Source organism: Phalacrocorax carbo, chromosome 2 (genome assembly GCF_963921805.1).
Source record: "Phalacrocorax carbo chromosome 2, bPhaCar2.1, whole genome shotgun sequence".
Classification (NCBI taxonomy): domain Eukaryota; kingdom Metazoa; phylum Chordata; class Aves; order Suliformes; family Phalacrocoracidae; genus Phalacrocorax; species Phalacrocorax carbo.
In genome coordinates, this window is record NC_087514.1 from 105014169 (window position 1) to 105039943 (window position 25775).

A 25775-nucleotide genomic window follows, 5' to 3' on the forward strand; every position below is an offset into this window, starting at 1 on the left:
CCAGTCTGACTATTATAGACTGAGGCAGAAAGCATTAAGTGCCTGGGCCTTCTCATCTTTTGTGGCAAGGTTACCTTCCACATCCAACAAAGGAGGGAGATCCTCCCTGGCCCTCCTTTTGTCACTGATATATTTATAAAAACATTTTTGTTATCTTTAATGGCAGTGGCCAGTTTAAGTTCCAGCTGGGCCTTTGCCTTCCTAATCTTTTCCCTGCATAACCTCAAACACCCTTGTAGTCCTCTTGAGTCACCTGCCCCTGCTTCCAAAGGCAGTAAGCTCTCCTTTTTTTCTTGAGTTCCAGCCAAAGCTCCCTATTCAGCCAAGCCAGCCTTCTCCCCTGCCTGCTCAACTTATGGCACATGGGGACGGCCTGCTCCTGCGCCTTAGAGACTTCCTTCTTTAATAACATCCAGCCTTCCTGGACTCCTTTGCCCTTCAGGACTGCCTCCCAAGGGACTCTGTTAACCAGACTCTTTAACATTCCAAAGTCTGCCCTTCTGAAGTTCAGGGTAGCAGTTTTGCTGACCCCCTTCCTTACTTCTCTAAGAGTCAAGAAGTCTTTCATGTCATGGTCACTGAGCCCAAGACAGCCTCCAACCACCACATCACCCACCGGGCCTTCTCTGTTCGTAAACAGCAGGTCCAGCAGGGCACCTCCCCTGGTTGGCTCGCTTACCAGCTGCATCAGGAAGTTATCTCCCACACACTCCAGGAACCTCCGAGACTGCTTTCTCTCTGCTGTGTTGTATTTCCAGAAGATATCTGATAAGCTGAAGTCTCCCACGATAACAAGGACTAGAGATTGTGAGACTTCAGCTGACTGCTTTTAGAGTAATTCATCTATCTCCTCATCCTGGTTGGGTGGTCTATAACTGACTCGCACCAGGATATCTGCCTTATTGGCCTTCCCCCGATCCTTACCCATAAGCACTCAACCTTACCATTACTGTCGTTGAGTTCTAGACAGTCAAAACACTCTCTAACATACAAGACTACCCCTGCACTTCTCCTTCCTTGCCTGTCCTTTCTAAAGAGCTTGTAGCCATCCATTGCAGCGCTCCAGTAGTATGAGTCATCCCACCATGTTTCCGTGATGTCAACCACATCATAGATTCCCTGGCTCACAATGGCTTCCAGCTCCTCCTGTTAATTGCCCATGCTGCGTGCATTGGTGTAAATGCACTTCAGTTCATCTATTGATCTCTTCTCCAACACAGGTATGCCACCCCCAGGCTCATTCCTAGCAAGCCTGGTTTTATCCCCTTCCCCCTTTGTATCTAGTTTAAAGCCCTCTCAATGAGGCCTGCTAACCCCTGAGCCAGAATCCTTTTCCCGCTTTGCGACAGGTGAACCTCATCTGTCTCCAGCAGTCCTGGTGCCATGTGAACTGCCCCATGATCAAAAAAGCCAAAATTCCACCGCTGGCACCAGCCTCTGAGCCACATGTTAATGAGATGGGACTTCCTGTTCCTCTCTGTATGTCTCCTGGCTACCAACGGGATGGATGAAAACACTACCTGCGCTCCTGATTCTTCAAGTAATTGCCCCAGTTCTCTAAAGTCGCTTTTGATTGTCTTTGCACCTCTCTCAGCTACCTCATCACTGCTGACCTGAACAACCACTAGCAGATAGTAATTGGATGCTTTTACCAGCCTAGGGAGCTTCCTAGTAATGTCTCCTATCCTTGCCCCAGGGATGCAGCAGACTTCCCTATGGGATGGGTTTGGTCGGCATACCAGCCCTCTGTTCCCCTCAGAAGGGAGTCGCCTACAACAATTACCCTTCTTTTTTTCTTACCAGTGGCTGTTGTAATGTGTGGGGCTGACTGGTTCTCTCTAGTCAACCCCTTGGGTGGATCACTGTCTATGTCTTCATCCTCCTGGCCCTCAGGTTCCAGAGCCTCATACCTATTGCGTAAGGGCACCTGGGGGGGCAAAGTCGGCCAGGAGAGGATTTGCCTACTGCACCGAGCAGGGATCTGCATCCATCCTCCTCTGTCTCTTGGGTCCTCTCCCTCTGCCTGGCAGCACAAGGGCAGGGGAGCCACTCCTCCTCTTGATGCTTCTATCTGGTGTGTTTGTCTCAGGGATGGTAGGGAGTGGCTCCTCCAGTCTATCTCCCTCTCGCATTCCCTGATACTCCTCAGTCTTGTGACTTCTTCTTTCAGCTCTGCCACCATGCTGAGCAGATCCTCCACCTGCTCGCAACTCATGCAGGTGTTGTCTCAGGAGCCTTCCATGGACTGGAGCAAGGCTTTGGCACTCCCTGCAGCCAGAGACCTGGGTGGCTGCATGTTTTAGTGGGAGATCTGTCTGTGCTGCCACATGCCTTCTGGCAATAGCTCTTGTTGGAGTGGAGACCATGGCTAAGTCCTTTCCGGGAGAGGGTAGACCACAAGGAGAGCTCGCCAGCTGCCTGCTCGCCCTGCCTGCACAAACTGCCGCACAAACTGCCGCGTACTGTTTGCCCCTCCTGGTCGCTTGCGCTTCCTCGGGGCACGTTTAAATCTCCCGCCGTTGCCTCAGCAACGCCCAAGCCCCGTCTGCCTCCCTCGCGAGAGCAGGCGTTGGTTTTGGAGCGAGGGTCCCACCACGCTCTTTGTTGGTTCCCTGGCAGAGGAAACCCCCTTTTCTACCCCAATCTAGCTCCCAGTTGCAGGACTTACCGCTGCTGTCGCCACGTGCCTCGCCAACTGAGTTTTCATTGTCTTCCCATGCACGCACTTCTTGGATCCAATTTTAAATATTTTCAGATGCTTAATTTGTCTCTGCCCAAAGGATGCTGCCTTCCACCTCGATGGCCAGACACTTAAAATTTACTGTACCTAACTTTTTAGATTTTGTATTAACTCCTGACTTGGTTATCCTCAAAAAAACCCAAACCAGCACAGCTGAGATCTCTTCTTTAACATGTGTCACCAATACACTTCTTTAATATATGTTAATTACACAGTGTCAGATACAGTAATGGTGACCCACTTTGAAGGTCACATGAAAATATAGATCAAATCTAGTTCTGAGAAGAACTGCTACTGGCAGATGGTTGATAGGGAATAGGGGAACTTTATTAGAAAATATAGTTCCAGAGAGGATTCACAACGCTAAAAAAGATATTGTCTTCACTGAAAAAACACTTCACTGAGGATTTATTAAAAAATAGGTAACACTTGAACTTTTAGCAACCTTTTTTCTACAGTAGGACTGTATTTCACATGTCCACAAGAATAAGTGTTTCTACCTAGCTGAAGAAAAAGAAGGAGGAGAGTTCCTGAAAAAGGAAAATTCAGTTTATGCTAAAAATTCCCTGAAGATTATGTAAGTGATTTAGCAAACTTCATTTTCCTGAAAGCACCACAGGAAAAATAATCCTTAGCCTTATTCAGTACTGGTAAAAGTATCCTTACTTTTTATTTATTCTGGTCCAGATTCACCGGTATCTGTCTACAAAATTTACATCCTGCTGTGGAGTAATGTGTTTTGGTTAACTAGAAATTTGTTATTTTTTTAAAAAAAATGTGCATAAAATCCAAGATCTTAAATTATTTCTAATGCTTACAGTCTTTATAATTCTTAATAATATTGTGAAATATTTTTAGTGTTGTAGACCAGAAACAACATTAATGTTTGTGCACAAATGGGTACTCACTTCAGGGCCTTGTTCACCAGAAGCTCCATCTTTCCCTGGTGACCCCGGAGGACCTACACCTGAATCAGGTGCTGGCTTTCCTGGAAGACCTGGCAGTCCTGGAGGGCCTGGTGGCCCAGGAAGACCCTGGATAAATCAGCAGCATTGTTAGAAATGGCCCTAGCCAGGTTCATTTGTATATACATGGAACAAGAAAAGCTCACACAGGCTGTTCAAGTTCATAAAACTCCCAGCTTGGGTTACCGCCCCCCTTCTTCTTCATTAAGAACAATTTTAGTTTCACAGATACACTCCTTAAATAGTGTCACACTGACCTCCTCCATCCTTGCTCTTGGAATTGTGCCACCTCATGGCATCCAACAGCAAGCAAGGAAGTTAAAAATAAAAAAATTCTGTGTCAGCTCTCTGTAACCCAGTAAAGACCTTAGAGAAATTCCAATGATCGACCTAATGTTAAGAAACTTAACCAAAAATGAAATCAAGGGATCACTGAACAGAACGAAGTGGTTAGTTTTTTTTCTCTACTCATTTCAAAGGGTCTCTCCATGCTATTGCTGGAGCACTGAGAATCTGTACTCATGGTCAAGACCTGACTGTGCTTAGTGCTGTAAAAATGGCCTCTGCTCCAAACATCTGTCCCATGTGGACAAGAGCAAAGCTATTTAAATTGAATAAAATTAATGAAATATGTTACTTCAGGAGGGATAGTACATTTGCAAATATTCTCTCTCATCTGCAAGTCCATCCTTGTTACTGATTATATTAGCAGACAAACATGGACAGTTTGAAATTCTGGGGCATGGCACTGTAAGGCAAGAACTCTTTAATTCTGACTTAGGGTCATCTACAGGATTCTGTTAGGAAGGTGGTAATCTTGGATTTTTAGTACAGTCAACAGAGCCTTCTGCAGGGAGCCATTCCAAGCACTCACCTGTCTTGTTAACTACATAGGGCATCTAAAGAGTGTCCTAAATTAGCTAAGTTAACTAACTTTCAGCAAGTGGCAATTCCCTCCTGAAGAGCCTCGGGAATGAGGCATTCAGCACTTTAGAGGAACGAAGAAAGTGAAAAGAAGTCTTGAGGCAGGAATCAGTCCGAGAGAATGAAAAATATCACTGGATATGTTGCAAAACAGAGGCCTCAGAATGCTATAGCATTCTGGAGTTAATAGGAGAGAGGCATCCAGGGAGTTAATTTCTCAGAAAGCTGCAATATTATTGACGAAACAGCTTCTAACCAAAGGGTGGAAATGCTCCATCCCAAAGACTTCATAAAAGATTATCTCTCACTCCATCTAGATGGATCAATAAAAGCTTTCTCATTTATCTCTCTTAATCTTCAGCCACTTGACTTCTCATTTTCCTAACATTTGTCCTTAACTGTAACATATCACCTGGTTCATTATATCTGGCTGCTTCTGTGGATGGAAAATGACATTATTTAATGTAACTCAAGTTCACCTGGCATGAATACTCCTTCCCAATGACAGAAGTCTGGTCTCCCATGTTTGACAGCACAGAGAATCTCACTCAGAAACGTGTGTATCAAAATCTTATTAACTTTCACTAAGCTAAAGCATCTCTCTCTGCTAGCCAGGCTTGATGTGACAGTTACAATTCTTCACAAACATAATGATACAGGGAAGTTCAAATGACTATCAAAATGGATCAACAGTGGAAGTTGCAGTGTAAAATATTTCATACAGACATACCTAATTTTTAGAACAGGCACTCCAAATTAAAAAAGCCCAAAGAATAGTATCATTCCCATCTCTCTCCTCTTTACTGTCTTGTCAGAATCAGATTAAAAGCATTTTCTCGATTTAAAAAGTTCCTTTTGCCATTATTTCTTTGTTGTCCTCTTTGTTTCTCACGCTTCTTCCCCACTCACATACACTTAGGTCTTTTCAGATCTTGAAATGAAACCCTACAAAGCATTTCTGGATGCTGTGAATTAAGCATGTACCAAATTTGCACTGTGAAATTGACCTTCTACAACTGGATGACTAAAGTAAAGATCTTTATTATGCTAATGAGAAATAAACATCAATATATACTTACTCTTAAAATCTCAGTTTCTCCATCAATGTCTCCAGACCCCGATTCTTCAGGCTCTGGTCTGTTCTGAAATGAGGAGAATTCAATTTTAAAATATTGCTTCTAAAGATGAAAAATGAAAGTATCATTTGCCAATTACTGCTAATAAAGTTATAGTCAATATCCTTGCAGCAGACTGTTACTGGTGAAATAAATCATAATACAACAAAAATATTTCAGTCATGTTTCTGGTGTTTCATCCCCCCCCTTTTTTTTTTTCTGTAGACACTCAGCTCTATATTTACCTGCACATGCTCTATGAGTATAGTGATATCAATCCTGAAGGACACACATGCTATGTGACTGTTTCAGTGAACTGAAGATGAAGCAATATCTCAGACAAATTTTACCTTTGGAAAGATACCTGTCAACATTAAGAATATCCTAAAACGCATACCTAACAACTAGCCACTGTTTCCAAGAATGTGCCTCAGTTCAAAAGCTAAATTCTGAGATTCCTACAACTGGAACCCAAAGAGACATTTTATAAAGGGAGATTAATATACTAAAGCATCTTCTAAAAATTTTTGTTAGAAAAACTGTTTGGTTTGGTATTGCAATCTAGCTTTACTCATCTATAAGACAATTTCAGAGATTCAAGCTTCTTCAGCTTCAAACCATCTTCCTATATTATGGAAACTATAGTGCAAACTACAGTCAGCTTGCACACTGTCAAAGAATTTTTTTAAAACCTCTAAAGAAAAAAAATATTTTCCATGGAAAATTTTCCATAATTTTTCCGCATAGTGTATATAGCAAAGTGAAATGAAGTCCAGTTATAATTTTTTTTAAATTACAGAACTTGCTATGAAAGTTTTATAGGACTTATAATTTTAAAAATTAAAGGAATAAACCAAGGTGTGCAACAAACAAACTTGGCAGTTGAAATGTGACTTTTCTACATGTGTGAGTTCTACCACATTTAAAATTAAGTAATGCCAACTCATGTAAAAGCACATTAACTACAGATTCCCATTGCAAGTGCTTGATGAGTTTCATAGCTGTGTATGCTTTGTAAACTAGAGCCCAAAGTACACAAAGAGCTAGTGCCCCAATTAGTTATCAGACAGAATCACAGGTTGGAAGCGACCTCAGGGATCATCTAGTCCAACCTTATAACAGTACCACAGCTAATGTTTCAGAAGCCCAGGAGTCAGAGATGCATTCCCTGGCTGCACTGAGACTTCTTTCACTTCACTCCAGAATGAAAGGCCTTGGAACCTGCTATCACAAACAACAAGAAAGTAAAGGGGATGCAGGACCTGGTGTTCACTGCTACATTTAGTGATATGGCCTTTGGGTGAGAAAAACTGTTGGACTGGAGCACCTTGTCCTAGTGATCTGGAGCTGCCTTGCTAGTATCTTGAAGTCAGCGTCAGTGGAGGCCAAATAGTGCAGCCCTTCATTACACAATTACTCTATTTTTGTGCTACAGAAACAGATTAGTATAATTCAGCAGACCCTAGATCAGGGGAGCATACAATCCATTTCGGTCACTGGAATATGTTGCAAACTAGCTTGTTAAATAAAACACCCAGTGTGACAGATAGTTTTGTTTAAAAATCCACCACAGGACTTCCACTGGTGTCAACGGTGAGCTGTGTCTACATGTAAAATCAGCTCCCACACCATGAATTGAAAAGTCAGGCCAGATTCCTTCTTCAGCTGTGTACACTTGCATCTTCATGAAAACAGGGGGAAAGGTCCAAGTACAGAAGAGAGATGAATCTGAAATATACTCCTTAACATTGCCTGAGTACTGAACATTCAAAATATGAACACTGTCACCACGCTGGTATGTGTTGTAGTATTTAATGACAGCAAACGTAAGTGACTGTCAAATCATTCCTGTGCTCAGTAGCAGGAAGAAATGAATAATTCAGATTTATAATGCCTTTTTGAGGAAATTTAATTATTATATATTATTGCTTTTGCACAGGAGAGCACAGATATCTACTGGCTTTTAAAAATGTAAATAGTGGTGTTTATGTAGATTACTCACACACTGTAGCCAAACATTTATTTGCATTTCTGCATGAGAGTTTTAGAAAACATGATATCTCTGTGGCAGTCAGGCTACTTTCCCAGAGAAAACCTCCCATTTAGTTCTGGATTCCTCTATGGCAAGCTAAGCTCATTGACAGAGAACCCCAAATACTCACTAATTCTCTGGAAGGAGCAGATGGTCCTGTGGGTCCCGGTAGTCCAGGTGGTCCTGGCAATCCCTCACCAGGATCACCCTAAAACAGGAATGAAGATAAATCAGCAAGGTCTTAATCATATAAGCACAAAGCAGGTTTTCAGCACTAGCTGCAATCTGTGAGAATTGCACACAGCAATCCACAAGAAACAGCAATGTCACAAGAAACAGCAAAAGTGTCTGCTTGGATGTTACAAGCAAAGCTGAACTTTCTTCATTTCTAAGACAAATTCCCAAGAAACATGGTCTTTGCACTGGCAAAGGAAGAAAGGACTTCTCCCTTTCTAACTTCTGCAATGAATTTGCAAATGTACAAGCAGCATTAACAGCATTAGTGTATATTTCTTGTCAGAATAATGTTTTACCGTGGATCTTGCATTTTTAGGGAACATTATATGCTGCCCCCCTAATAAATGAATAAATAGAAAGTGTGGTCACACCATGGTACTCAGTAAGTAAATTTCTTCATTTTATTGCCACCATCTGTAATGCTTTTTCCAATACCACCATGTCATGATTATTCTTCTATGTGTTGACCTTTATCTACTGCCAAGACAATGAAAGACCCTGTTCAGAGCTGTGTCATTTTCTCTCATAATTACTACCATCTCTTCTTTTTTGGCTTTCTTACATCATCTCTGACATTTTGCTGAGGTTAGTTTGAAGTGCTTCTGCTTAAGATATTTACAACTTTTATTAAATTTTCTGCTTGACTCCAGCATTATGCACTCAAGTGAAGAGTTGAGGTTCTGCCTCAACTTTTTTAAGCTTAAGTTGGAAGTCTTTTATAATGTATCTTTTCATTCTGGACTATCTATGTGCCTTTTTCTGGAGAATTCAGTAAGCAGGATTTGGCCTTTTATTTTAAACTCTTGGGAGAAGGATATGCCTCTGCATCCCGTAAAATGGGGCCAATAGGATAATAAATAACTGGCAGACCAAACCATTATGGTTTCTTAATATGCATGTTGTTTTCATCAAATGATTGGCACTCATTTAATTCCATTTTTTGAAGTCTTTAAATTGATTGATCCCACTTGCTTTTTACGTGATACATCTGACACAGGGAATGCCAGGAGAAAATACAATGCCCTCCTTTCCCTCCCTGGCTGTCTAACATTTCTTGCCTTTGGCATTCAACACCACAGTTCACTGTTCTGAGGAGTTCTTCAATGTGCATTTTGGACATTCTTCCTACATGGTGATCCTGGTTTCGGGACAGATACATGTTTAGAGGGAAAGAAAAAGCAATGTTACTGCTCATATCTCAGAGCTTCTCTCACCATTGAGAGTGAAAAGCTCAGCCTTCCCTCTACCAATGCTTTCATGTGGCACAGATTCCTACCCATCCATCCTGACACTGCAGTGCTGCAAGGTGTGACCTCCTTCCCACCTTGCACCAGGAGGAGCGAAACCAGACTGGTTGCACTGAGCTTTCTTAAAGGGGTAGAAGTCACAGAGACATAACTGACACTGTTAGCCAGCCTCTACTGATCTATGCTTTACCCTCTACCCTGCTAATTCGTTATCTGGGCTGATGGGCATTTTAATTACATTCTCTAAATTCATATATTCAGTCACATAGCAGGAAACACTGAATTTTACCTGCCTCTTGGTCACTTGCTCTTTATGCTTGAGAATTCATTAGATAAATGTATTCATTCATTTCTTTGTTCCCTATGGCTTTGTCAAATGGTTCCTATAGTGATACTTCAGTCATATGCACAGAGAATGTGTTTAATTAATTTGGGGCTATTTTTACTGTCAGCCAGCATGTTCATTTACAGATATTCTTCATTAATTTTAACATATCCTTTGCTTTTTTTCAGTGATTATTACATCAGCTCCTGTCAGTGTTTTGTGCTTTTTCTCATGCAATTTCTTGCACTTTGTGTGTACCACAAGGAAGAAAACCTGCCCCAGCTCTCACATTTGGATCACAGTCATGTCTAGGAAGCCTAATTGTATCCATTCCCAAGGACCGTCTCATGGCTGTATCTCTGCACTGAACAAGGACCACAGTGAAAAAGTGACAGCCAGCTCCCCACTCTCCACTGATACGTAGCACCCCATTCATTCCCAGCTTTCCATTTTCAGGGAGAAGGACCAGAAACAGGCAGGTGGATCCTGCTACTGTTCCTCAAATTTAAATATTATTATGGTGACAAAGTGCTGACTGTCTTCAGAGAGCATAACCAGTTTGAATTTTTTGTGTGTGTGCACACAGAACAATTCTTTAAGATTTGCTCACCCTATCAACTTAAGGAAGGGGTCCTAGGAAATCACATTGATTGGGATACTGAAATAATTTTCTGGACAACTAATACATTAAAAATTATTCATATATGTGAAAGAGGATCAGAGCACTGTCTTCTTGTCTGTCCTGCTTTCTGCTGCAGTAATTGGGTCTGGTTAAAGTATCACCAAGAAAAAGCTCCACATATGAGGCTGTCAGTGTTCCTTAGTGCTTTTGATTGTTAGGATTTTTAGCACCTGTTTGTTAACTTAGCTTCACAACACCTCTTTGACCTATCCCTTGAAAATATCAGCCTAATTTTAAAAATGGAAAACAAAGCTTAAGATGTCTTTACTAAAATAGCCATATAAGTAGTCAGGAATAGACTACAGGAGTCTTTTGCTTCCAGATATAGCTGTAGCTCTCTCTGTCTAAGCTGCTTCTCCTGCTGCCAAAGTGTTCTGCTTCTGATGCCTATTCTAATCAATTAAATAAGGGACCATTCTTTGGCCCTGAGGTCAGGTAGAACAGACTGGCTGTGTTCATAATATTTAGGTACTTGGCCCTGGGCCTTCTTTCAGCCCTGTATGTTCAAAGTTAATGTTTTGATTTGGGTTTTTTGTGCAATTTTCATGAAATAACATGAGAACTATACTGCAAACCATCAGCTTGATGAGTATTTGAGAGTAAAAAGCCTGCTGGGATAGCACTGGGGGAGCACATAGAATGAAGAGACCCAACCTATGCAGTCTCATCTTGCATCATACTGGCAACAGTTAACAACCAATGCTACCCCTGAACAATGCCAAGGCATTATCTGAGACAGGTCTATTTGACATGGGCCAAAACATCATCAGGGACCATTCTTGGTAGTGTGAACCATCACCAGTTCAGTCAGTTCAGTCAGGGCCTGTTTCATTTGGCAGTGTAGATGTAGCACTTGTTGCAGGAGATCAAAATGGTTACCTAAAAATAGTTGCAACTGCAGCAGCCTCAAAATAAAGCTTCTTTTTGCTAATTTGCATTTTGCTTCTAAGTACAAGAAATGTAAACCACCATAATCTTGAAATCTTTTCCATTTCCTTTGTTTTCATTAAAAGCAGTCTGACTGATTTTATGGTTTACTAACATGAATTATTTATGTCAGTACCAAGCACCCTGGAAATGACTCTGGTCACAAGAATGGCCAAAGCAGATTTGCAGGGAACTTGGGAAGCGAATTGTCAAATGACGTTTAAGCCATTTTTTTCAGGTTTTTCACTGTGTGATTGACAAACACTATAGGGGAAGTTGAGCCTTTGCTAGATGGGCTACAGTAGTTCCACAGTGCAGAAGAACCAAAGAAGACTCCTAGTAAGTGTTGATAGAGAGGGAACGCGCTATCTGCATCAGCTCTGTATCAGGAAAGAAGAGTGCAGAGAATTAGACAAATGGGGAGAGAGGGTTGTAGAGAATCATGGGCTACAGAGACCTGTGTAGCTCCTGGGCTACGTCCAGAGATTCTACTCCTGCTCAAGAGTTCCAGCAAAAGCCACAGAAAGGCTGACAAATGTGTAGATATGTCATTAAGGATTGACCAATATTGCAGACACAATTGCAGACTGAGATCAGTGCCAGCTCAAAGAAAACATTAATCCCTGCCACCAGTGGGGCTATGCAAGGCGGTACCTTTCTTCTCAGAAACTGCTGTACCACATGTTATCAAGGTTAGGACGACGTGTTATTCTTGCATATCACTGTCCCGGTGATGGCTCTCCAAGAGCAGAACAGCCATTGTTTCACCATGCTGTGCAGTCCACTCATGCAACAGAATAGTGAGTTGGCAGACTCTTGGCTCTACGTAGCTCCTGGGGCAAAACCAGTCTGTCCCTCCCACAATACAGTGAAGTGCTGTTCTCTGGATACAGTGTTGTCCAAAATGGGCAAATATCATTACATTAATTCCTAACATCTATTATTCATCACTCAAGTCTTGTTAACTCATTTGTTGCAGAATATTTTACCTTGAACTGTACTTTGCCTTTGAGTTATACCAAGATATATATATGTAAAACAAATGATTAATATTACATATAGAGTTATTATTAGTAAAAACTAGAAACTGTATATGACTATTCTCAGTGGTGTTTGTGTGATTTATCTTAGAAGCACTGAGCTGTTTGGGAAGTGTTGTAGAAAATCCATCTCTTGTAAGGTGATTATATTGGTTACAAGTTTTGGCATGATATGAAAATATGACTGAGGTTATTCAAAAAGGAAGGAACAAGAGGGAATGGGAATAAATTGAAATATAAGAAATTCCATTTAAACATACAAACCCCCTTCTTTTACTCTAAGGATGATCAAACACTCGAACAGGTTACCCAGAGGTGTTGTGGAATCTTCATCCTTGGAGATATTAAAACTGAACTGGATACAGTCTTGAGCAACCTCCTCTAGCTGCCTCTGCTTCGAGTAGGGATGCTGGACTAGACAATCTCCAGAGAGGCCTTCCCACCTCAGTGATTCTGGGATTCTGTGGTCCATGCTGCAGGTTTTAGCACCAATGGAGATGTAAGTAGCACCCTGTCAAAATCCTCCACCAATACCACAGTCCTTAATCTGGAATTTACTTCTCATTAATTTTTCCCTGTAGTCTAGAGTCTCCTGATTTCTGCTGCTGAAGTCTGCCAGCACAGTCCAGGGTTGGGGATAAGGTGAAGGGTGGGGAGGAATGGAGAGACAAAGTGGAGAGAAAGAGACTCCTGGCTCAACAAGTCCATCAAATTGCCCTTTGTTGATCTGAGACTTCTCAGAGGTTTCAGAAATGAAGCTCTGAAATGCCTTTACAGAGCACCTGTAATGCCTGTTGCCAAATGATTTAATGTCTTACTGATAATCTCTCTTCCCAGCCTTAAGCGCCTGTATCCATACACTGCAGCGCTCCATTTGTGAGCTATCCTACCATGTCTCTGTAACCTTAGGGAGGTGATAGCCCTGTAACTGTGTATGGACTTCTGAGTCCTCCTGTTTGTCTCCACGATGCCTGCTTTTGTGAACAGATACCCGAGATGGGTTCCAGACATGGTGCTTTAACCAAGGGAGCACAAGAATTTCCCCCATCCTGCTGTACCCGGGATGTTTCCTAACTGCCTGATATACCTTCACTTCTCTTCAACTTATGATACCCTTTGCTCAATGCGTCTCCATTACAACAGACAGACTATTCAGCTGGACAGAGAGATGGGGTGTTGCCATGAAGTCTCATGACCTGGTACCTGTACTGGAGACTAATTTTACCTTTGAAATTATTCTGGACCCTTTCAAATTGAACCTGAATACATTATTTTTATGTATTCATATTACTTCATGAGTTAATAAGAATTAACACAAAACATATTACATATTCATAAACCCATTTATAAGGGTTATGTTTGTGAATTTATGAAGCCTAATTTGTTTTGGTAAACAGATGAAACGAATTATTAATTTGGCACTTGGAGTAACTGGCTGAATGCCAATTTTGTGTAAAACATGTGCTTTAATGATAGATTAATCCATTATAGTTCACTTCAGCTCAGAAGCAACACAAGTTGTTAGCTCTTATTTCAGTTATGTTCATGTCATAAGGGTAATATGGTTATACTGCCTCTGTTAAAACACTTAGCTGTTGAGGTAAGTTGCACAGAGCAGTTATATATAACAATTGACTTTATTAAGTGTTAAATATATCTTCCCTAGCTTTCCTGTGAACACCCAACTTTTTCTACTGCTGATGTTTATTCACACTCTTGAAAATCCTTATGATTCTGTTATGACTGCCCTTCCTACAGATTCATGAGTAAACAGCAGGATGTTTAAATTCTTACTGTGATTCCCTATTATTATTTTTTTTTTTGTACTCTCAGACTGTCCAAGCATAAATGGTATCTGATTGATTGTTGGTTATTAACAGGCCACATACCTTTTCACCTTTTAGGCCTGCTTTTCCTTTCAGTCCTGGCAACCCCTGAAGTCCATTTTTACCCTAAAAGGAAATATTTTTTTAATTAAACATTATCTTTTATGTAGGTTAAACAGGCTGTACACTAAGCAGCAGAGGCTGGATGTGAGGGTGCTAGATTCTAACTCTTGGTGTGTGCAGTGGGAGCAGATACAGGACTTACACCTCTATGCAGCTGGCAGTGTGCAAAATGTGCCTCCCACCACATCTACTCTGCCCACAACAAAGTGACAGTGAAGCCTGTTTGGGGGATACAGATGGAAACCCTTGGCAGGCTGCATTTGGGTTTGACTGGATGCCAAGTGGACCAGCACTGATGACAAATATTTTAAAAACTATAATGTTCCACTAGAACAAATAGTGACAGCTGTCTGGAAAGTCCTCTTCAAATTTTCTGTCTCTTAGCCATTTACTTATCAAAGAGGTAAGAAAGTCTTCATTTATTCCAAAGTTGCTGAATATGCTTACAGCAGGTAAATTCTGGGATGGAATTCTGCCTCTTCCCTAACAACTTTCAAACTATGAGAAAATGGACAGTTGGAAGAAATTTGCTTCTAATTTCATACAGAAGTGATAGTCAACAGAGAATAGTGAGATATATTTGTAACACACTACCACAAACTGCTGCCCTGAGGGCACCAAATCATACCATTGGCATTAGCCTGTTCCCAGCTTCTACTGAAATCCTTTTTGCCTTGACCCATCTGAAAATATTCAGTTCCCACTAAGTAGGATGCTTCCTGAGGACAGGCATGTGACAGGGAATGACAGACAGGAATAGCATTTCACCCCATTTTCCATTCTAAACTTCACCAGTCAAATTAATCCTAAATAGCCTTTCTATATATGTTCATCTTATCTACAAGGAACACGCATATGCTCTTCCTGTAGAGGCTTGCTCATTGGCTAGAAAGAATTCCCACCAGCTTTAAAGTCAATGCTATTATAAAGTGGTGCTTTTTATGAATTCATTTAGGACACTGGAAAAAAATTCAGGAGGCAAATATATTCTGTTTTCCCTAATGGCATTTTGGGAATTCGGACAGCTGTGATTATAGACTCTACTGCTCAAGTTTTAGGGCTGTGCTGATTTTAAAGATGGTTTATATAAACTCATTATGGAGAAAATAAAATGTATCTGTAAGACTAAAGGTTTTTTTCTCCTATTATTATTTTTCCTATAGATTAACTGGTATCAAGCTTATAGAAAAGTGGCAAATACACGGCCAATATAAATCTAGTGCATTCTAGTTTTATTGCTGAGTGAAGCCCCATCAATCCAATAGAAAAGATGCATACGTATATGCAAGATCAGAACCCAGCTGCACATGGACAAAAATGTATTTATAAAAAATACAATGCAATAGTTCATTTCACAAGATATAACAAAATGTCTATGGTAGGAAACAGGATTGTTTTACAAGGATTTATTTACCAGGACAAAACAATTGCTTTTAAAGCATTTGAAATGCATTTGAAGAATTCTCTATAAGACATTTCCCCATTATTTTGGTTTCATAGAATTTTCTTTGAAAATGTTCTGCTTGAAAGCATTTAGACTTCTGTTAATACAGAGAATGTAAACCTATTGTCAAAAAACACCCTAATGACACATGACCTGCGTTTAGGCTACATATTTGCAAAACCAGCTACATTCTCTGAACAAACCAACACATGCAGGCAGCATTCATGCAGGAACTGAATAATGCATCCCATTAATAACTAAATAATTATTTTTTTAATATCTTAAAACGTACCAATTTCATTTGAGGTTTGTTTGCAGGGGGCAGGAACAGACAGGAAGTTCACAGCAGTGGTGCATGGCAGTATACAAAAGGAGGAGCAGGCATGGTAATGATGACAGCCTCTGGGTTGTGAATGTCTTAGAGAGGGGAAAGATGCACAAAGTGTCAGCAACAGGTAATGAGTAAGGAAACAAAGAAGCCAGGTAATAAAGCATCAACAGAGGACAGATACTCAACAGCAGCTGAGACACTCATGGAATATGACAGCTAGGGATTTGTTATTGTGTGCATTACTGAGCAATACTTCACCACAGAGGGTGCATATGCAATCTATCAGCAGCTTGTGGTGAACTGACCTACGGACGGGAGTCGTCTGGAGAAGGGAGGAAGGAACAGTACAGGAAAGTGACAGCAAATGCGACAGAAGAGAGGGTAAATAGAGGAACACAGAGAAAGGAAAGCAGGAAGGATGAGGCAGAACATGCCGTTGAATTACTGCACAAAAGTTGAGGGGTGAGAGGTACATCTGGAAAGTTAATAGCAGCTGAGGTTAGGAGCAGGCAGCCTGTGTCTATGAAAGGTCAGTGAAGCACTTTGTTTTGCCCTGGAAGAGGCGTGAGCCTGAGGTCCTCTTTTTGAAGCCCCTCTCTGCAAAAAATCTAACCTCACAAGGGCCGGACTCCTTGTACAGCTTGCTTATGGCATGGCATGCCTCTTACTTTCCTTGCAGCTGGGAAATCATAAAACCTGGGTCCCTCTCTCTTGGCAACCTTGGGAAGTTAACTACAGCATTGGAGCTCCCTTCTAGAAAGAGCACATGGAGAAAGCACTTTGCTGCTTAAGCTTCAATGTAGCTGAGTCTCTGAGAAAAAAATGGTTTGTTTGGGTTTTTTTGTTTGTTTCTTCAGATAACTAAAATATGTATAAAAGAGTACTTACAGGTAACCCATTTTTACCCGGAATGCCCTAAAATAAAACATCTTTGTTAGAAAGGTAAATAAAATACTGTAACAAAGAAGCAACAAAAGAGAAAAGCAATTAAGTACAGCTTGATGTGTCATGCATAGTCAAAATAACAAACCAGAACTATAACAAATACTATGCCACAGAGTGATCTGTTTTGCACCTCTGTTTAATGGATACATCTTGTGCTGATGGTTCACAAGGATATGAAGTGTCAAACAGCCTGGATATACAGAAGCCACTGAAGGAGGCATGTGAGTTCTGAAGTCCAGAATCTTTGAACACGACAGCTGGGAGGGTGGTGCAGCACTGCAAAGGCTGCCCAAAGAGTTTGTGGAATTACTGCTCTAATAATGCTAGTATGTTGTTGGCACATCAGTTGTTTGCCTTGTACTTTCTGATGATTGTCTCTCATTGGGCCCTTGTATAGCTGTTAGCACATGTGCATAGCAGATATGACACTCCTGAGTTGATTTGGTGGGGCTAAAACCCATGTTGTAGAAGTATAACTGATGACAGCATGTAAGGCTGTGGAGTTGCGGCCCTTTATGCATGTAGGATGAATGACTATTACCCTTTCTAAAATACATGCATTCTTTCAATAGACGGAAAATACTTACAGGCTGACCATGTTGTCCAAGTTTCCCTGGAGGTCCAGGAGGTCCTTGCTCTTTTTTGTACACATCTTCTACTCCTGACCTTCCTGGAGATACTGTTGGACCATCCTCTCCTTCCTGACCTTTCTGGCCCTGAGTAATTAAAATGTGAAATATGAAAAATGTGTTGCATTACTTTTCCCATTTTCCTCTCCCTACCCACCCCGCCCCTTCTCTCCTAGAACCTCTGCTTTGTTCAGTGCAGTCAGAAATCTGTTAGACACCATAAAAGCAATATAATCCATTCCACAGAGGTGGTCCATATTAGAGATCATTCATGCAAGTACAAAGAAATTGCTCACTGAGCTGGAGAAAATGAGAGCTGGTTACCTGGATGCAAATGACCATAGTCTAATTTCATATCTGCACCAATATGCACAGTCTAAATCAATAATGTTGGTCTGCAAAGGACCAGTTTCACAAACTCAGTCCAGCTGGGAGAAAACTGGAAGTTAAAAAGAGAAGTTTAGGAATGCTTTAGCTAGTTCCCCTGAGATCTACAACTCTAACAAAAAAGGGTGACATATCCACCTTGGTTAAAAAGGAAAGTGACAGGAGATGAAACAAGGAAACTGATAGCAAAGAGTAAAAATGGGCAACAAGCAATAGTGAAAAATTGCTAAGCATCAGTATTTGGTCAAGATAAAGTAAGAATAACAAAAAGAATAATTTAAATACAGTGGGAACAAAATAAACCCTTTCAGTGGTGAAGCTCAGATATTAAAACATATTTAAATCAAATCCAGTATACAGGATGGAACATCTGAGTAATTTTTGTATCATATTTTGAAACAAGCACTAGGATTTACTCACATTTTATAGCAGCAATGAAATATTTTGCATGCCATTAGTAGCTAAGGAAACTAGGAAGGATGTAATATGGTAACTATCCAAGCATTTTAAAGTTAGCAGGATAAGAGTTTTCAGCAAAGGAGCTGTGAGATTATTTTTTGAAAGATCTTTCTCGGTTTTGTCACTAGGAAAGTTCCCAAAGATTTTTTCATCTGGTCTCATTAGAGATTTTTCCCTATTTGGAAAAATATTAGAAAAGAACCTAGTTAACTAAGCTGTGGATAAGATCATAACCTGAGTGGGATAACAGGATTGTCGATAGAGGTTGTTAGAGTACTGAAGGAGCTATGGCAGGACCCCTCTCAATTATCTACCAAAGGTCATGGGAGTCTGGGGAGGTTCCTGATGGCTGGAAGCTAGGCACTGCTATTCCAGTTTACAAGAAGGGTGTGAGGGAAGACCAGGGAACCACAGGCCTGTTAGTCTAACCTCAATTCCTGGAAAAATTATGGAGATGTTACTAAGTACTACTGAAAGGCATTTAAAGAATAATGCAATCATCAGGTGCACACAGCATGGCTTCACAAAGGGAAAGTCCTGTTTAACTAATTTGATATCCTTCTATGATAATGTCACTCACCTAGTGGATGAAGGGAAGACAATGGCTGTAGTTTTTCTTGGTTTTAGCAAGGCTTTTGATACTCTCCCTCACAGCATTCTTCTGGACAAGTTGTCCAGCTGTGGGATAAGTGGGTTCACAGTGTGCTGGGTGAAGAACTGGCTGAAGGGCAGAGCTCGGATAGTTGTACTGAATGGGGCTACACCTGGCTGGTGACCGGCCACCAGTGTTCCTCAAGGTTCAATTCTAGGGCCAGTTCTGTTCAATATATTAATCAATGATCTGGATGCAGGAGTTGAATGCACCATTAGCAATTTTGCTGATACTAAACCGGAAGGTGTTGTTGACTCTCTTGAGGGACAAAAGGCCTTGCAGAAGGATCTAGATAGATTTGAGCATTGGGCTATGATTAATGGGATGAAATTTAATGAGCCAAAATGCTGAATTCTACACCTAGGAAGGAGTAATGCCAGGCACAAGTCTAAACTGGGAGAGTACTAGTTGGAGAGCAGCCCTGCAGAAAGGGATCCGGGCAACAGTAGGCTCAATATGAGTCAGCAGTGTGCCCTGGCAGCTGAGGGCAAACTGCATCCTGGGGTGCATCAAACCCAGTATAACCAGCTGGTGAAAAGAGGTGATCATCCTGCTGTATTCAGCATTGGTTTGGCCTCACCTTGCGCACTGTGTGCAGTTCTGTGCCCCACAGTTTAAGAAGGAAGTGAAGGTCCTTGAATGTGTTCTGGACAACAAAGCTGGTGAAAGGGCTGGAAGTCATGTCCTATGGGGAGTGGCTGAGGACACTGCGTTTGGAGAGAAGGAGGCTGAGGGGTGACCTCATGGCTCTCTACAGCTTCCTGAGGAGGGGAAGTGGAGAGGGAGGTGCTGATCTCCTCTCCCTGGGATCCAGTGATAGGATGTGTAGGAAGGGTTCAAAGCTGCACCAGGAAAGTTTAGACTGGACATTAGGAAGGATATTTTACCAAGAGGGTGGTCAAACACTGTAACAGACTTCCTAGAGAGGAGGTCAGTGCCCCAAGCCTCTCAGTGTTAAGCAGGAATTTGGACTATGCCCTTAATAAAATGCTTTAACTTAGTCAGCCTGGAATTGGTCAGGCAGTTGGATTAGATGATCATTGTAGGTCCCTTCCAACTGAAATATTCTATTCTATTCTAGTCTAGTCTAGTCTAGTCTAGTCTAGTCTAGTCTAGTCTAAAATTGAAGTGTGAACAGAATGAATGCTTAATCAGCATGTTTTTGTCTGACAAACAGGTAATAATTTTCTGTTACGCATGCTTGATAACAGCAACACTGTTGATCCGACTTTGGCAAATTTTCCTGAGAGGCATTTATCTAAGTTCTGTACAACATTTTACAAAATAATGCTGTGCCTAATCAGTGTCACCCCTATGAATTGGATTACAAATTGCATAACTGGTACAATGGAGATCTTGTGCAGTGGTAAACTTACAGGAGATGGCCATTTCTACTATGTACTCACAAAGACCAGTTTTCAATGCAGTAACATTTTTTTATTATTATTATTATTTTCAAAAATATTGTTCGTTAGCATATTGTATAATCCTCTTGTGTATATATGTAGTGAAAAGGACACAGAAACTGGAATAAGTTCAAGAAAAAACTTGTAAAGATGAGTAAGGAGCAAAACTGCTTGTCACAATAGATTTAACCTTTTTGTGTTGCACTACTTGAATCAAGGCCGGATTTTTATTTGAGAAAAATAGCTTAAAACTGAAAAAAAAAATAATTGTAAGAACAACAGTTCATCCTGACATTAATATTGCTGCTTTTTAAAAATGTGAATGCAGGAATGAAAATGTTAGAGGAATCATATTTGGAAATCCTCCAACAAATATTAAAGCCTCTTGTATGTCAGCTGCAATGGATGATCCTTAATCTAATGTTTCACCATTTATTATAATTTACCACAGTAAACGCAGAAATGCTAGAAGACCCTGTAAGGAGCAACCTTAAACACGTGAATAAAACACACAATGTAGAACTTTAGAATAAAAGTTCTGTCATTCTTGATGCTGTATGTTTTCTGGCAAACAGAAGCAGTCATAACCAACTGCAGTTTCAAGCAATATGAAGAATGGACTTTTGTCGTAGGAGTCACAAAACAAGAGGAAGGAAAGGTCATTGGGTTTTTTCTGCTTAGAAAAATCTGTGGTGGCTGTTGGATCAGGAATGTTAATTAATGAAAAATGTACTGCTAGCTGATTATTTTGAAATACATCAACAAGTAAGGCAAGTATTTGAGTACCTGTAGCCCTCCAACTCACAGGATTCCAGATGAGGGTCATACATAATTTTAATTTGCAGAATCACATGAAATTGAGGTTACACATTACCTTACAAATGCAACAGGCATAGTATCTTTCAAAGTCCAGTCTCTCACCAGAGAGGGTGGCTTTGCTACTTATGGCATAGCCACCCCCTTTGGGGTTTCTAGTGCCTGCAGTCATGTAGGCTGGAGTACTTTCTATCTAGGATTTAAAAGGGCTGACATTTTTCTTAGAACTGTGTGAACCTCGAAGTAGAAACAGGCTACAGCCTGGAATTTTCTCTTAAATTCCAGGCCCACAGGAGTCTATCCAAAAGGAATGTCTATTTTTATAACAGATTTGACAAAAAGTGATTTCCAAAATGTGACTAGTCTCAGTGCTTTGTATGAAATTTATAGTTATTCCTGGTCCTGGCAGAATGGAACCGCTGATTAAATTACAGCCTATCTTTTTCAGAGTTTCCTCTCTTCAGTAGTGTACAACTCACTTGGTGGTGGCACACACACTTTCTAGAATCTCTTTTTCCATCAGGAGGGATCCTGAAAGGAATTCTTGCTTGGACACTTACAACAAGTCAGCCTGACCAGGATTTTTGGAGGCCATCTCTGACAGGTGAAAGATGTCCAGATATCACCTCTTCTAGAGTGCTTGTAAAAAATGTGCTTGCAGCCTAGAGACAAGCTGGGCATGGCTGTAAACAGCATTTATTCATGTAACTGCTCTGACACAGCCGTGAGTAATACAAGGTTCTCAAACAAATTTACTGACACTTGCCTCAACTTTAAGCCTTTATAAGGCCATCTAGGGGTGGAAAGGTGGTTCAGTCTTAATATTTTATTAGTCAAAGTGTATTTTTATTGTGAATGCCAGGAAAGCTGCTGGTTACTTTTTAAATGGATTTTTTCATCTCTGGGTGTTAATGTACGCAGCTGACAGGAGGCAGCATACACTGATTTCTTAAAGAAATAACTAGGAGCTGCAAACACTTTTCCAGTGCAATCCATGCAGTTATTCCCTTGTCAAGACATGGAATATAGGATCAACCTCTTGGATGGTAATTCAAGTAAGATTGGGTTTATAAATTATATAAACTATATAACTATATAAACTATATAATATAATAATATATTAAACTAAATAATATAAATAAAACTATATAATATAAATATAAACTATAAATTTTCAGATTAGTCTGTGGGCAACTAAGGCAAGCCAGTGATACATATTTTAGGCATGGATTCCTCCAGAGTTTAGTATGTTTTAGTGTTAGTCTTCTGTTTGGACCACCTGATAATGAAGCACTGTGCTAATGAAGTGCTTCTTTGCACTTGGTACTTCACACAGAAGCACTCAGTGAGCACTGAAAGGGTGTAATTTTAAATCTGTTTATATGCCACACTTCTGAGAAGGAACCAGGACTTTCACCTGCAATGCAGTTACTGTGAGTAAGATCAAGATGCCTGCTTTTATGGAATAAAAATTGTGGGCTTTTATGTTGAGGTTTTATGTTGATTGTTGTCTTTGTTTCTCACTTTCTCAAATGCAAAATGAAAAAATGCAAAACTGAAAGAACAAATTTGTCTTGTTAGTCAAAAATCTCAAGTCCATCTCAACAGTTATAGATCCAAACTTCTGCGTAACATCAGCGCGTTTCAGTCTCATGTCATGAGAGGACATTCAAGAATTTAAATGTAACTTCTGTTTTTGCATGATGCTAAGATGGAATAGATAAAGGTATCAACTCAGAAAAGCTCCTAATATGTATATGTTTTCTTGTTTTGGAGACAAAAAGATAAGGCATATAATAAACCCATTGTACAGACCTCCTCTCTGCTTACTCCTGGCAAAACAGTAGCACCAGAGCCATCTTCTTCTCTTAAGATTGTCTGTATGACAGTGGTAGACTCACTGTTGCCTTCTCCGGTTTCCATAACAGCTGAATCTAAATAAAATAATTACTTATTAATGAGAGACAGAGCAAAGTAAAACCTGCCCAGAGGTATTTATCAGAGCACAGATGCTGCAAGTTTTATGAAAACAAAAAAATTATTTAATTATCACCAAAATACATTCCAAAGATTAATGTTAGTCATTTTATAACGCTGAAGATTTTAAAAGGAAAGGAGAAAGAAAAGTGAGAATAAATTTTAAAACAAAAGTTTATTTTAAAGACAATGACTGTATTGCATCTTCTTTGCCTCAAGCTCTAGTCTAATGGCTGCCTATTTTTCATGTATATAGCATAGAAAACAAAAGGTATGTACAACAGCTACTATCTGAAATATATATGAAATTTAAATAGGAACATTGTCTTTGGCCTTATTAAGATAACTAGCTTTACTTCTTGTTTTCTAGGGGTGCACTGAAATTTTCTTACTAGTGGAGGACTGTATTCCTCCATGCATTATGCCCTGATCTCATTATTTTGCTGCCTACACTTGCATCCAAAACACCCCATTGGTGCACTTAGGCAGATTCACACCCTTTGCAGGGAACCTAAGTAGGATATAGTTGTTTATTTGGTGGTGGTATTCAGTTTTACATGAAAAGTTTTGTTTCGCTACAACAGATGGTCATTGAATTAAATACTCAATTTCCTTTTAAAGGTGCCGCACAGCTTTAGAGCCAGTAGCACTATTTGCAGAGTTACGTCCCAAGAAGAGACATGCTTCTCACTGGCCTGAGCAAAATGAGTCCTAGAAAGGTTCGTCTAGGTGATCCCTGAGGTCCCTTCCAACCTGTGATTTTGTGGATAGGATTTTTCTTCTTTCATTCCGTTTGCTTAATGCTTGCATTTTACTGGAGTGTTGTAGAGTATCACAGCAGCAGCTCCCCAGGCCAGCTTCTTTGTTTTATCAAATGGGGTTTTTTTTTTTTTCATTTTAAAATATAAACCATAGTTCTGTGACTGAAACTTCCATGCTATAGAAGGGTAAATCTTTTCTCTGCATGTTTAACAATAATGACTGAGATAAGCACCCGTATGGAGTGAAAAGTGAGAGGTGTGTTGAACGGTGGCTATAGTTGCTACCACTTACCTTTGCTCCTATCAAAAAATTGCAGTCTAAAAGACTGCAGTTCAAAGACAAATGTTTGATGTGCCAATTCTTTTTTAACACACAAGATGTCCAAAACCACAGGATTTTCCATTCCTGGCAGAACCCAAAATATGACAGTGGCTTTTCATACACAGGGAAATGATGGACTCGGATTAGAGAACATAAATGACCCCACCCCCCCCACAAAAAAAGAGGCAGTGCCTTGTTCTTTAAGTTTAGCTGCTTCAGAGGTTTCTTCTGATCCGTGATTTCCTGAGAAATCATTTTCTTCCAAATAAGATAATATAGTTGGGGGGGCTTCCACTGGCTCAGCGAACGTATCTTCAGGCTAAAAAAAACATAAAATCCCAAAGAACTGTTTAGACAAAAGGCTTATCACATATTTTAAAACAAGAATCAGTAGATTGTCTTCCTCAAAGCACAGTAGTCAGAACTACTATATTTATGAAGCAAAACGGGAATCCAGATCTGTCCTACTTAATATCTTGCCAGTATCTGTCCTTACTCTTATGTTGCCCTTAGAAACATTAACTGTCATTACTATCATAAAAACTGAATTTCATTAATGGTCAATGCATACACCCTCTTTCACTTACAAGTTTTTAATTTATTTCACCTTCTATTTAATTTTTCCTGTTTACAGTACACATCTAGTTTCTGCTTATCAGCAGATGTCACACTAACTTTGTCAGGCCCTTGAGAAAAGCTAGCACAATACCTTTGAACTCAATTCCTCAAAACCAAGTGAGGTACACTTGGCAAACTCGTAGAGAGGGAGAAAAACACAAGGACTGTCAAGATATGACTGCAGGTCTAAGAGCCTAGAGGTGGCTGGTAACCACCCTTCCCCATGCTGGCTGTGGGTGAGCAAGAGGTGGCCATTTTGATAACCTGGCATCAGCTGCATGCAGGAATGTAAAGAGCCTACTCCCTGCTGGAATTAGAGACGTGGAGAAGTGCTGTCTTAGTGCAGTGATGAGATTACATCTTGCAAACCCACACCTGCGATTTAAATAAAATTTAAAAGTGATTATGTTGCCATGGTAACCTGCAGCAGACCTAAAGGGCCAAGCATCCTTGTCTTGATCCAGGTTAAGATGTGTAAAACGTCATAATAGGGCTTGCTGAAATAGTTCCTGAGTTGTCAGCAAAAGGAAGACAGGTAACATCATTGGCATGATTTTTGTCTCACTGGTTTTGTATCCTTATAATTGAGGAAAAGCTTCAAGATGTTTCTTGTTATTAATAAACATTGAAAATAGGCTTTAGGCCCCATTTGAAGGGGAAAGGAAATCTTTTCCACAGTGGGCTGGATCTGATCTCCACTATAGTTGACAAAAGTACTTTCATTTGATTTCAGTTTTATATACTCCACTTGAGAAAGAAACAAATGCATGTTTCCTCTGCTCTTATTTCTTTTATAAATATATACCTTGTTGTTGACATTTTGTGTAAGAATATTTCAATTAATC

General features: G+C 40.3%; 1 protein-coding gene across 6 annotated transcripts in view; it reads right to left on the reverse strand.

Moving 5' to 3' along the window:
- The window catches only part of COL15A1 (collagen type XV alpha 1 chain), a 163026-nt gene that overhangs the window by 72421 nt on the left and 64830 nt on the right, over positions 1-25775 (reverse strand). For 4 of the 6 annotated variants that reach the window (XM_064443770.1, XM_064443769.1, XM_064443766.1 and 1 more), the window contains exons 6-13: positions 24505-24631; positions 23068-23186; positions 17491-17619; positions 16847-16873; positions 14124-14186; positions 7907-7984; positions 5709-5771; positions 3649-3774 (exon numbers count right to left, since the gene is read on the reverse strand). In XM_064443770.1, the coding sequence (XP_064299840.1) occupies positions 3649-3774; positions 5709-5771; positions 7907-7984; positions 14124-14186; positions 16847-16873; positions 17491-17619; positions 23068-23186; positions 24505-24631 (732 nt within the window). The remainder of the gene's footprint in view (positions 1-3648; positions 3775-5708; positions 5772-7906; positions 7985-14123; positions 14187-16846; positions 16874-17490; positions 17620-23067; positions 23187-24504; positions 24632-25775) is intronic. The other 2 variants (XM_064443767.1, XM_064443771.1) reach the window with 2 other exon arrangements.